At 34.7% G+C, this 13,235-nt stretch overlaps 1 protein-coding gene and 1 long non-coding RNA gene across 3 annotated transcripts; both read right to left on the minus strand.

Moving 5' to 3' along the window:
* Positions 1 to 286: 286 nt before the first annotated feature.
* On the minus strand, positions 287 to 9,120 carry LOC123306878 (proteasome subunit alpha type-5). 2 transcript variants are annotated; one of them, XM_044889057.1, is made up of 5 exons: positions 8,962 to 9,120; positions 8,628 to 8,899; positions 8,366 to 8,571; positions 7,046 to 7,275; positions 287 to 440 (listed from the first exon to the last, which is right to left on the minus strand). In XM_044889057.1, the coding sequence occupies exons 2-5, from the start codon at positions 8,897 to 8,899 to the stop codon at positions 372 to 374; spliced, it is 777 nt and encodes a 258-aa protein (XP_044744992.1). In that variant the 5' UTR covers positions 8,962 to 9,120; the 3' UTR covers positions 287 to 371. The 2 variants fall into 2 exon arrangements, with proteins under 2 accessions (XP_044744992.1, XP_044744993.1); XM_044889058.1 differs by lacking the exon at positions 287 to 440 and having other exon boundaries at positions 6,932 to 7,275.
* Positions 9,121 to 10,435: 1,315 nt separating this feature from the next.
* On the minus strand, positions 10,436 to 11,031 carry LOC123307833. Its single transcript, XR_006537013.1, has 2 exons — positions 10,897 to 11,031; positions 10,436 to 10,715 (listed from the first exon to the last, which is right to left on the minus strand). It is a non-coding gene; the product is annotated as an uncharacterized LOC123307833 (long non-coding RNA).
* Between the last annotated feature and the right edge of the window lie 2,204 nt (positions 11,032 to 13,235).

The raw sequence follows: 13,235 nt of genomic DNA on the forward strand, positions 1-13,235 counted from the left end.
CAATATTTTCAGGCCGAACCAAAAATTTCATTCACAACTGTCCGGAGTGTCCGGGTTCCTGACATTTTCAATCCTTGGGTTTTGGGAGTAAAATATTTTTGCGTAAATTGTTAGTTTCCTGAATTTCAGTATTATTGCTGAAATTGCAAACGCCATATATTATTTCATAGAGAGAAATCTCTTCGAATAAAGTCTTGCGTTAAAGAGCCACTTCTTCCGGAGTATCCATCATCAGCTTTCTTTTTATTTGTTCAGTCAAACACCTTTTTCTGAGGAAATTATAAGATTCAAGTAAAAATTTTTTATTCAAAACGAAGCATACAGTCATATTCACGAAAACAATGCTTACTTCAAGCAAAACTGAATTAAATTTAAACTTTCATCATGGCTGGTGATCCTCCTGTGAAAACCTTATCTCCTGATTCACCCATTTTAAGAATCTGAAACAGGAAGAGAATGAGAATATATAATGAAAACACTGATCACGTTATTTTTCGAATATGAAAAATTGCAAAATCCTCGACTTTTAGTTTTCACTGGGAGTAGAGTGAAGAGTAAAGGTAATCGCACTCTAATCTTTGATAAGCTTGGACGTCAACTAATTTAATATGTAATGACATACACAGTCAGTCATTATAGATGTGCAGGGAATCTTATGAAAATAAATCACTTCAGACAAAAATTGTGATGAAAATATAAATATAGTGAGGATTAACTGAATCCTTATTTTTTTAAACAAAAGCTACTTATATCTAATCCAATTATCCTCTTGAGCCCACTTCACAATGATATATTTTATTTCAGTCATATCCTGAAATTACAACATATTTTCAATATGGCTTCCTGACTATTTAATTAATCTGGAAAGAACAGAAAAGCTTCTTCGAAAATGAACAGAGATAAGAGAAGTAACATTTTTGGTTCAATCTCTTTTATAGTTGAGCATGCAGTACTTTCAAGTATGAATAAAAAAGGATTCCAGAGAAGATAGTGACGATACGTCGTGGGGAGGATGGCACCTTTGAGCCAGTGAAAACCATTCGACCCTCAGCTCAGGAGTATGTTTGGAACAAAATTTTCTGTAGGTGTGCAGGTAGATGTGAAGGGAAATGTGGTTCCGGAAAGCGAGATTGGAAAGCAGCTTGTGCGGAGGATTATACAGCTTGCTGTGCGAAGGATTATACAGCAATGCTCCATTGATGAGTGACGACGAATTGGATGAGGAATTTATTCGGGATGACGAATCCTTTGATTAAATTGATTTTGTAATGGAATAATTTTTTTATAGAGAATATACTTTATTTTTGAATACGATCAGTTTAACTCCTTACTCCATATTTCTTGAGATATTCAGGAAAAACGGAAAGGAGAGGTCTACAAATTGCTCCCCTTGTACAGGGAAATCCTCTGAACAAAGTGTCAAATTTCCGTTCCGCAATTCTTTTCCAGTAAATTTTGCCAGTTTTCTTGGGCTATTTAGGTATTAAAATTTGGACCATTTCCCTCGACACCGAACTGGTTTTGTGGTTTTCAAGAAATGAACTGGATATTAGGGCTACGTTCGGCCTGTGAACTCAGGTACAGAGCGAGTCGAATCAGAATTTTATCACAGATCAGCTAGTGTTAATGGAGCCTGTATAAAGTGTCAATTTTTGAATAAACGAATGACAAGTGTCAACCACAAATATCGTGAAAAAAATTTGTATTTGAATGCAATTTGTTCGGAAATATATATGAAGCTATAATTCTTGATGTGCGTATTAACCAGAAATTCCACAGTTTTATGAATAGTTCGTTTATTAGTTGTAATTCTTTTGGTTTGCCTCGTTTCCTAACCCTACTTCTACAGAACCCCTTTTCGCGCCCCACCTTCGGAGCTGGGACTCATAGAGTTGATTCCGAAAACTCCGTATGGAACGAACGACAACTATTGACACTTTTTGTTCTGAAACCGCGTGCCCGAACGACTCGGAACAAAAAGTGCTGATAGAGTCTAGTGGCCGAACGCATCTTTGGTAAAAAAATTCGATATGTATCCTAGGATACAGATCGTCAGGAATTTCCCAACATTTTTTTACCCAATATCCGGTTCATTCACTTGAAAACCAATTCGGTGTCGATCGAAATGGGACAAATTTTAATGCCTAAATAGCCCAGGAAAACTGGCAAAAATCACACTTTGTTCATTGGAGTCCCCTGTACAGGGGAGCAATTTGTAGGCCTCTCCTTTCAGTTTTTCCCGAATACCTTAAGAAATATAGAGTTAGGAGTAAAACTGATCGTATTCCAAATTGAAGCATATTCTCTACAAAAAAAAAAATTATGCCAGTTTCTAATACCGAAGCTACGTATCGTTTCAAGAAAGCCAATTGCAGTCGAAAAGATGGTTTTCAAGACTATAGTCAGCAGACTATTACTCGGACTATTAAATGGGTGTTGACAGAGGCTGGTATACAAATCTGTGGAATCTTTCTAACCTCGAAGACTATCACAACTATCTTTTAGGGGGAAGACCCAATGGTCCTCTTCTTATGGAGGCCAATCGATTATTAATTTTTGCCACGTTCTAATAATTTTGTGTATTATAAATTGCTGCAATGAACTAATGGTTATAGAGAACCATTTATATGCTTATTAGCGTATTTTCATCAAAATATCTCGTACAAACAAAACTTAAATAAAGTGGGACTATAATCACCATGCAAATGGATTAACCAGCAGATAGATGATTCAGTTATTCTCAAATGTCGCTTCCAAGTGCAAAATCATGCGAAAAACGATGCACATTCTGCATAATGAATAATTCAAAGTCGTCTATTTTCAAATCCTAGCACCTGTTTACCTATCACCACCGTTCTCCGTATATGCCCAGAAAATGAAATCAGAAGGATAGAAAAGAATAATTAAGAGGCATTTATAATTCGCAGAGGTTGCATTTTTATAGGAAGATTGCGCTATGGGGGTACTTTGGTCTAGGACTTGGCAGGAAACAGATGTGTAAAAAGTTGTCAATTGTGGATGTATTCATTATATACTTTCGACGATTTCTGCAAGATTAATGTTGTAATTAATCGAAGAAACGGAAGAACGACGGTAATGTGAATAGATGGCTGAGAATTATCATCATATGTTGCCAATGAACTAGAAGAACATATGGTCATTCATTTACTACGTAATGAAGCGCGCATCAATATAACAATTTAGATTCTAGATCTATTGAATATAAACTGCTAATGGTGAATGGATCACCATTTTTTCAAATTTCAAATTCTGAAAAATGTGGTGTATTCGACGCCGCAGCTGGCTGCATTATTGAAGACAATAACTATCAAAAAATATTTCGTATAACTCTATAACAAAACCATTCACTCCCGTGGATCCACATTTCTAATTGAAATAGTATGAATTTCAGGTCTAACCGGAGGTGTCACGACGTCAAAATATACCGTGCGAGTACCCGACTCGAAATAAATTCCAGCAAATCATTTAGGGGACTAATACTCAATGGGAAAATCGAAAACGTCTTTTTTTGCGACTATGCTCGGTCGGTTTGTATTTTGAATTGAGCTTTTCTGATGTTGGAAAATGTTATAGAGAGTGTCCCAAATTTGGGATTTTATTATTTATTCTAATAAGTTAGTGGACAACAAATTCCAGGGGGTGAGTGGTTGAAACATCTGGATTCGATGGGATATCGGCTCTCCTCCAAGGAATGTGCTCCTGGGTGGGAGTGTGTCGTCAGACTTGACCCCTTAAGACTTTTTCCTGTGGGGATATTCAAAGTCGGTTGTTATAAATTATAAAACACAGCGCCGAGATGTAAAAGAATTGAAAGAAAGAATAAGCAGAGCATGCCGAGAAATTAATTTTGAAGTTGCTAAAGAGCCAAATTTGAAAAAAGATTGTATTTTGATCTGCAAAAAAATAGACAACATTTTCTTTTTTCGGAAGTACAGACTGACAAAAAGGTCGAGTGTATAGTCTTTTTGAAAAGGATATCGAAACAAGGTTTTAAGGGTTGGTGTCATCACGCTCACAGGAGTTGGTACAAATTGATTGGATCCAACAGCATAAAATGTCCCCCTACAAACCAAAGTTTATCACTTTTTGCATTTTTTCTGATTTGACATGGGGGCTGAGATATTATGGGTGGTGCCTTTTCAAATTGACACACTGTACAGATATGTCACACATATTCGGAGTATCGCAATGCCTTCTTATGGTGGATCTCTAATAGTAAACTACTTCGTAGTCGTGGTTCAACAACTCATGTTAGTGTGAACCTTCAAATGTTTTTAGTTCAATTATGTATCAAGTATCGGCCACATCAACTCAATACACTAATAGGTGCACTAGATATCACTAAGGCTCTCGATCGGTGGTGCCATTTTGATCTCTTCAATAATGTCACATCCTTGATAGTTTCTTTCTAGGATTTGTCTTCACATCTTTCGATTACAAATATTTCTGCTTGGAAAAAACTCCAGCAGGAGCCTAACGAAGACATTATGATATCCCATTCCTCTATAGAGGAAGATTAACTTATCCCCTATATCTCAGATATCCAAACCATCGAGCTCTGTTGACCCTTTCCCGGTTTTCGTGCTCATGTTGGTAGTCAGGTCCGTGCTGCCACCGCTGCCTGACTCTACAGATATTTTCGTCCAATTGAAGTTTCTTCAAATTCCCTGGTAGTTTCTTAGTATCAGGCATGTAGATGAAATGACAATGGGAACGGTCTTGATATCTATCAACTAACTTCAATTGTATCCTGGTTTGCTCCTCGAGATCTCCGTATTCCGACATCTTTTCAATGTGCCTATCTCTACAATATAGTATATAGGTTGTTGTTATTCGAAATCGCCACCTCGACGAATAGTGCTTTTTTCTCATCCTTATTCAGCAATATGAGGTCAGTTCTATTGTGAGTTATTTTCCGATCTGTCCAATAGAAAGCGGTTCGAAGCGCATTCACCATTTTACTTCATTGGACAAAAATTAAGACAAGCGGCAAGTTTATTGGGATAACAAATGAACTGCGATACAATAGTCCGATGCTAATTTTTAATTCTCGTATATACCTCTCTTGATGACTAATTCATTTTGCAGAAATATTATCTCGATACTCATCATTGTTTTATATTCCCCACTAGAGGGCGCACGAGTTTCTCTTCTCAAAAAAATCAGTTCACAGGAAAGTAAAACATAATTTTTTCTGGAAAAAAATTATAGACAGGTAATTATGAATTCAATGAGAACGATATTCGCCAGGACATTATTCAGGGTACCGAATAAAATATATGGTCTTTATAAATGATTGTACCATTCCAGTTGGCACATAACCTCCACATCGGCGAAAAGAAACCAAATGGAACCTGACATGCAGACAATAGGAAGTATATAATTGATATCCAAGCGCTACTCTGTAATCTGTGTCCAAGCGTCAGCTAGCAAGCAATGAGATCCAACTTTATTCTGCTCTGCGACCGTCAGAAAAAGATTGATGGTGGTCATGTAGATGTACCCGCCCGCTTTGCAGGACAAATTTTTCCGTAAGAAATTCATATATGAAGTGACAACCTTGTTGAGCAAAAAACAAACTTCGAAAATCTCGTTTCATTAGTGCGCCATCTAAATCCTAAATGATGTAAGGACCAATTGTATTGTCACTCCCTCTGCAGACATATGATGCCTACCTCAAAAGTTATGGTGAAAATTTGTAATAGTGTTTTAAGTTAACTTGTTCAACTCAAAGAGCTCTATGTACACAGCGCCATCTAATAGAATCGAAATAAATAAAAGAGTAAATCAATCCATGAAATGTACAGAATGCTACTGTAGAAAGATTTATATTATAACTGGACTCAGATGTAAGAAAAATAAAAATATTAGGAAATGTACCAATGTACAAATACCTATCAAATATAGAATCTTTACAGAAACACTAACCATATACAGTGACTTCATATACATATACATATCATGGTGTATAAAGCCACTGTATAACCATAGTATCCATAGTGACATCTAGTGGCCTTATTCGAAAGAAGGGCAATAATTTCCTGCATCACCACTTCTTTCATAAAATTTTCCAAGTTTGAATATATTTTATAATACCGTAACATAGACAAATCCATCAAATAAAATTCCTAAAATTCCATAACAATCTTTATCTTGAATAATAAATGATTTAACTAGCAAAACGGCGAATTCATTTTATATGTAATAAGATAAGAACTTGCCTGTTCTTGATAGTTTGCGCATTTTAAGGAATATGCAAAAACATGCCAAGACAAGGTTGGGGCCATTGAGATAATGATAATGATTTTAGCTGAAGATAATCAGTTTCACACAGATTCCATAGAACATAATAAGTGAGCCTTGCAGAGCCATTGCAGATTTTGAATGCACTTGAAAATTCAAATATGTACTTTCTGAAACTTTGTTACTGGGTCAAAGAGCCTGTTCATAAATATAAAAGATCAACGTTCTGTGAGACAAAACACAATTATCCAATTTCTTGATGACCCAATCATTGAATTTTGTATTTCCACTTATATTCATTATAGTATTGTAGCAGAGTTACAAAATTGGAAAGGAAAAGGATTTTGTTAGTATTTGGTGAATGAAAATAACTCTGATATGTGGGAGAGTAAGTAACACAGTTTTCGATTTTTCTTCAACTTTTTCACTCCGAAAGAAATATTGCAATAAAGTTTTTCCTGAAGTTACTATAACAACTGGAATAAAAATAAGGGTTGAGGATTTTCTGCATCAGTTATTTGTTGAAGAAAAAATAAAAATTCAAATTAGCTAAGTATCATTGAGAGCTGTTATTCGATTTTTACCCACTGACAATGAAAAATAAAATGTTCAAAATCAAAATATATTTCGATTAAATTAGTAAGGTAGGGCAGCATGAAGGTTCCTGTGAGAAACTGTATATTTTATTTCAAATTACTTGAACCTCATAGACAATTCGATTCTTATTTAATTATACTTAACACAGAAATTTAAGAAGAAATCAAGATAATTTAGAAATTACCTCCTCAACTTGTTCCTTATTCAACATACAGAATTTTTTCTCTGGGGTCATTGTCATGAGCTCAACATTAGAAGAATTGAGTTTTTCTTCCATAACCTGTTTCAAAATATTCAGAGAAGCTGTACAAGCCTCCTGTAGGGTCATACTTTTATGATAAACCTCTTGAAGACTTTGTTGGGCCCCCTCAGATCCGGAACCAATGGCTTTAGCATCAAACTGCACAAAAGTACCTGAAAAGGGTTTGATAATTAGCTGGTTTGGAATTTTTGACATATTTTCAAGAATTAACATTTAAAATAACAACCAGTGAATAACTCAATTTTCACAACAACCAATTATCAACTATTAACATCTTTTTGCTTCTACCATAGCATCTTGAGCCAGCAAATGTAAAACCTTTCACCCTCCATAAAGTTTGATGCTATTGCTATAAGTTTAATGATATATTTCCATTGATGGCACATTTATCCATAGATAAAAACTTTATTATATATATATTATATTTAAACAAGCTAAAAACAGAATTATGTATACGATTTTCAACATTGGTTGTTTAACGTCAAAGGTGAAAAAATAAGTTAAGCTTCACCCATCAGAAGATACTATTGTGATAGCGAAACAGGTGTCGTCATATTAGTGAGAATCATATAATTCTGTTTTCAGATCAATTCTAAATTGTAATGAAGTAATGTCCACATAAATTCACAACAAAAATATACATTTGATATATTATCTGTTTCAAATATTTTGAAGATATTCTTGTGAGGATTCATGGAGGTATCGTGATTTGGACGGCGTAAAAAAAAGAAATTTAGATAGTTAGCAATTCTCACCCGCGAATACAATATCAGCTTAACGTCTTACGTTAAAGCATGTGTAGAGAAGAAACTGTGGGTGCCACACTTGTGGCACTAAATGGCTCAAAAAATTTAAAAAGGTTCTATTAACTTAAAAAAATTGTTGCTTAGATCTTTTAGCAATTTTGTTAGAACTCAACATATAAGCTACAAATCGATTGAATGTCTTCACTACTACAAAAATTGTGGATTAGACCCATTCATATCCAAGGCGACGAAATAGATGAATAGGATAATAAAAGTAAATGCATGACATAACAATAGTCATGAAATTCTATATACAGAAATTCTTATGATTTGGTTTCACATCCAATTCAACAATAGTTGTCACCTCAAATCAAAATTATTATATATGGTTATGTAAATATGCTGATTAATGCATTCAAACCTTTTGGACTTTCGATTGAAAACATTTTCTTAAACTGAAAAATAAAACCACGAATGATGCAAATCACTCATTCACCTGATGGATCCATGTGATACAGTTGAGGTCCTTTCTCGTCTATTCCAGCAAATAAAATAGCTACACCAAATGGTCGTGACATTGCAGCACCATCATCATCAGAATCACCAAATTGTATTGCAAGATTAGATACAGCTTGAGCGCACGATTCAATGGTCATGTTTTCATTATAAACAAACCAATGATTTTGGCATTCTACACGAGCCCTTAATAAGAAATTAGTGAATTAAATAATTATACGGCATAATGTTTTTATACTTACCTATCTATCATAGTTCTGGAATCAGCCATAAGTCCAGATACAGCACATCCAATATGTTTATCTACTTCCACAATTTTTTCGATCGTAGTTGGCTCCATCAGAGGAGATGTGATCCTTTTTTCTACAGCAAGAACAACTCCTTCATTGGTGCATATTCCAATAGCAGTTGATCCTAATTTTATGGCTTCTATGGCATATTCTACTTGGAAAAGGCGTCCTTCTGGGGAGAAGGTATTGACTCCTCTATCATATTCACTCCTAGTTAAAAACATCTGAAATTCCCAGAAATTCAAGTTATTTTAGAAAATAACATTACATATCCATAAATCTATACCTTTTGAGATTGTTTTCAATTGTATTTAATTTTAAATAGCAAAGAACCCGATAAAATACTATCTGAATATCGAATTGACCGGGAATGATTTGCTATTATGATGTTGAAGTTGAAATTTGAGGTTGACAATAATGACAACTGACAATTATTGTCAGCTTGCAAACATAGATGAGCGGGATTCTTTATTAGTCACATGTTCACAAGTAACTGAAAAAAGTTACGTCCAGTAAGTAAATGCAACCATAACTAAAGAGTAACTCTTTGCCGTAACTATATAAATTTATTAGGCTGTGACTAGAGTCCCAACTCGGGACTCGTGTCCAGTCCCGAGTTACGTCAATAAATTCGGGACTGATATTCGGTCCTGAATTCAACGATGCACCGAACTGGTGCTTTGAAATTATTAAGCAGTGAAAGAAGTAGCGAAAAACTGAATTTTCAGTACCAATCATAAGCCTATACCCAGTCAAATAGAAACAATGATCCATATTTCAATCGGGCATGTACATATGAGTTGTTAAAGATAAATATGTTGTTATGAAGTATATGTTAATTTCAAATCAACATTCTTAAAGAGAAAAAAAAAGCAATCTTGAAATGAAACATCTAAGGTGAACATTTTAAACAGAACCACCTTTACCATTTTTGTTAAATTTTCATATACTTCAAATAAAAATACATTTCATTGGTGTGCCGCAGCATTGTATTGTTATTTCGTATAAAATATCCTACAGTTCACAAATATATTTGGCAGCTTCCTTTCTCGATCACATTTTTTCAGCCAAGAAAGGCCGCAAGAAAGAGGTTCACTTCTGAATCAAAAATTACGTCTGGCAATTCTTCTGGATCAATTTACACTAACCCAGCAAACATTTTCAACTCGACCCAACGTTGGGTTAGTGCTGCGATGTGCTGCGAGTCGGTATACTGCAAATAGTGTCACATCGGCCGACAGCCGCCCGACGGACTATGAGCCGACATGTTGCAGAGTCTGCACACCGCAGATCCGGTGACGATTCGACTGTGCAAAAAAACATCGGCTTAACGTCTAGACAATGATGGGAATACGCTGTTCCAATTGATCGGTACAACGTCGGTATAATATATACAATACCTGCAATACTAATGCTCGTTCTCACCAATAATCTCTAAATTTTAAGGGACACCTAAGCATATTTACGTGACATTTCTTACTACTCATGTACGATTTCTGTCTCATCAGCTTTTAGGAGACACAGTGCCAAGTAAATATGCTAAGGTGCCCCTGAAAATTTGAGAATCGTTGGTAGAAATTGGCAAATCCAAAAAAAATTAAATATGAATTATTTGATCAATAATTTCTGATCTTTGAATGTTTCTTATGAAATCTCGGAATCATTTCTCATGTTGAAGGAGATCTATTTTTTCTTCAAATATTTTTTGAAACCTTGCAACACTTCTATTGTGATTAGGGCAAGACAATTTATACAGCCAATTGAAAAGAACCTTCATATATTCAAACAACTTAAATATAACGCTCATATAATATTATACATATATAAATACTTTGTAGGTTGAAAGAACACATAAAAACGATTAGCTTACTTGAAAAAAAAGTATATATTTATTCACTGCTCATTATTGCCTGCTTCTTTTTCCTCCGCTCTTTTCAATCTGCCCCCTGCTCTGTCACCGGCATTGCGAAGCCAATTCATTACATGATTCATTTCCACATCAGTGGCACTTCTTGTAATAGGATTTATCCTTAACAGATCCTGGATAATAGAATTTCATTATTTGTATGAAATAAATTATTGAATTTCATATAGAATATCATCTTATATGTGTTTAAATTAATTAAATATACGTCAACATGCAAAATATGTATTCAATTTAAGTAACTTCCTTACATTCAAAAATGTCAACATTTTCGACCAATACAACATGAAAACTCACCATGATTAAGCTCAACAATATTCGCCATTGCTTCTAATCCATTTTTATTATTAATTCCTACCAGACCAATTCAGGGAAATTCCTGATTCATGGCTTATTATGAGTTAGATTATTTTGCGTGTTGTCTCTGCTACGTCCTTACCCCCGTTGAGGCCAAATTTGGACAACTGAAAAATATTTGTATATATAGATTTTTCTGTCTTTCAAATTGTAGAATTTTTTCTCTAGAATAAAAAAGACCAAAACCAAAAATTGAAAGCATATCCCAAAAGAGTAGATACATAATTCTACCTACACATTTTTTCAAATATTCTAGATCATATATAAGTATATCAGCATCGAATTTCTTCAATTCTTCGTACCTTTTTATTTTGATGGTGTTCTTATCCATTTCTATCTCTGCATTTTTTTTATCTACATGCAATCTCAAAAGATCGTTGAAGTACTCGGTTCTAATGATGGTGATGATGTACTATATACTTGGACCTAATATTTCGAGAACTCTCTGTTTCACGTGATGATATTCCTGACGCCTACTCCGACGTTTATTAGAAATAGAAATACCATTTTATTTTGATTTCTTGTACTCACCTGCCCTAGGACATCACTGTTACTATGTTAATACAACACAACACAACAAGGAAGTTTTCAGAAAGAAAAATTTCGTCAAATAGCCTACTCTTAAAAACTCTTTTATCTTCGAAACACGTGCACACGTACGCCGCCTGAATGAAATAACGCTTCGATACGGAATTACGGAAATTATATTGTCTGGAAGCAAAATCCCGCGAAATTTAAATAGTACAGCTTGACCTTATGTTAAGGGTAAAAAGCGCTGAAGATGCATCTAACCGCAACCGATCCGATGAATATAAACCGCCAAGAAGTTGCTCATCTAACAGCAGCGTTTTGCCGACGCTGGCTAGATGCTCATGTTTCGCCACATCTTCAGCAGCGTAAACCATGTCCTCGGATCTTCAAAGGTCCGATGATGTGTAACAGCAATACGCACTTCGCCAGCAGTAACAGCACACAGCCGACGATTTACCGACGATAAATGTTTGTTGGGAAGCAATTCTCAACTTTCTCACCAGTTAGAATTGCATACTTTGCTGCTCCTTCTATTCCAAATGCATCGCCATTTTATGCATATCAGCTTTCCCAGCATTCGTATAGGACTTCTCTTACAATCGTTTACACATCAACTCTGTTAACACTTACGAACCACCGAGCTGGAAAGGAGCATAGAATGCAGGAATAAATCTGTTTTTCGCCCTATATCTTCGTAACAAAGCGCTTTTTCAAAAATCATCAAGGAATAAATTATCCTTGAAATAGTCCAAGGAATAACCTATTGAATTTTTGCAGCGTTCATTCAATGAGCGGCCATCTTGGAGGAGACCAAAAATCAAGAAGCAGTTTCGAACCATATATCTATACTGCATTCACATTTATTTTAGCAGTCGGTTGGCCATGAAATAATTTTCTCAAGTTTTTGTAACTAGAACAGAGTAAGGTTGACACTCATGAAATGTCATGAAATGTTATAACGCCGGTGCCACAACTAATATCAATTTTTATTAAGAAAATGCCGAAAGTAATTCAAAAAAGAGACAGGGTTTCAGTGCTATTTAGAATTCAGGTCCGCTCATTCAAATAGTTATACCCTGATATTCTAAAATCCACAATACGTCAGATGGTAGCGAACATTTTCAATGTAAGTGAATTTATATACCTACTGTTTCATCTGAATCTAAACGACTTATATTTCAGCTGAATATTTCCACAATTATAAAGATTGTGAATGAAGAGGATGACAAAGAATTTCCTTCTATTGGGATACCCAAAAAAGTGTTGGCATTTGAGAATTTTATGTTTGAGTGAATTAATGCGAAAAGTTTACTACAGAATTTTCGATGAATGTCATCGTAGAATAAGTTCCCGAAAATTGATTTTTCTATTTTTCATTTGACTTGTCCTATACATTGTAAATGTCTTAAAGTACCAATAAATACCTAATTATTATTATTAGGTATATCAATATTGATATAATAATAATACATATGTATTGAGTTGAACAGCCACAAATACGCGCCAGTTGTCCTGTTAATTGTTTATTCATGTGAAATTTTTGTTCAAAGGTGCAGTTCATCTTGACTTGAAAGTTCCTTTAATTCCTTTTACTTATATTGATGCAAGATGATTTTTGTTTTGATAAATTTAACATTCTTGTAATTATCTGTTAATTCCTTCGGAAGATACCCATTCCCAAAAACTGCATCATATGGATTTCATCTTCGGGTTAATATTTTTGAAATCTACAACTGATGTAACGTATT

The sequence above is a fragment of the Coccinella septempunctata genome, chromosome 2 (assembly GCF_907165205.1).
Source record: "Coccinella septempunctata chromosome 2, icCocSept1.1, whole genome shotgun sequence".
Classification (NCBI taxonomy): Eukaryota; Metazoa; Arthropoda; class Insecta; order Coleoptera; family Coccinellidae; genus Coccinella; species Coccinella septempunctata.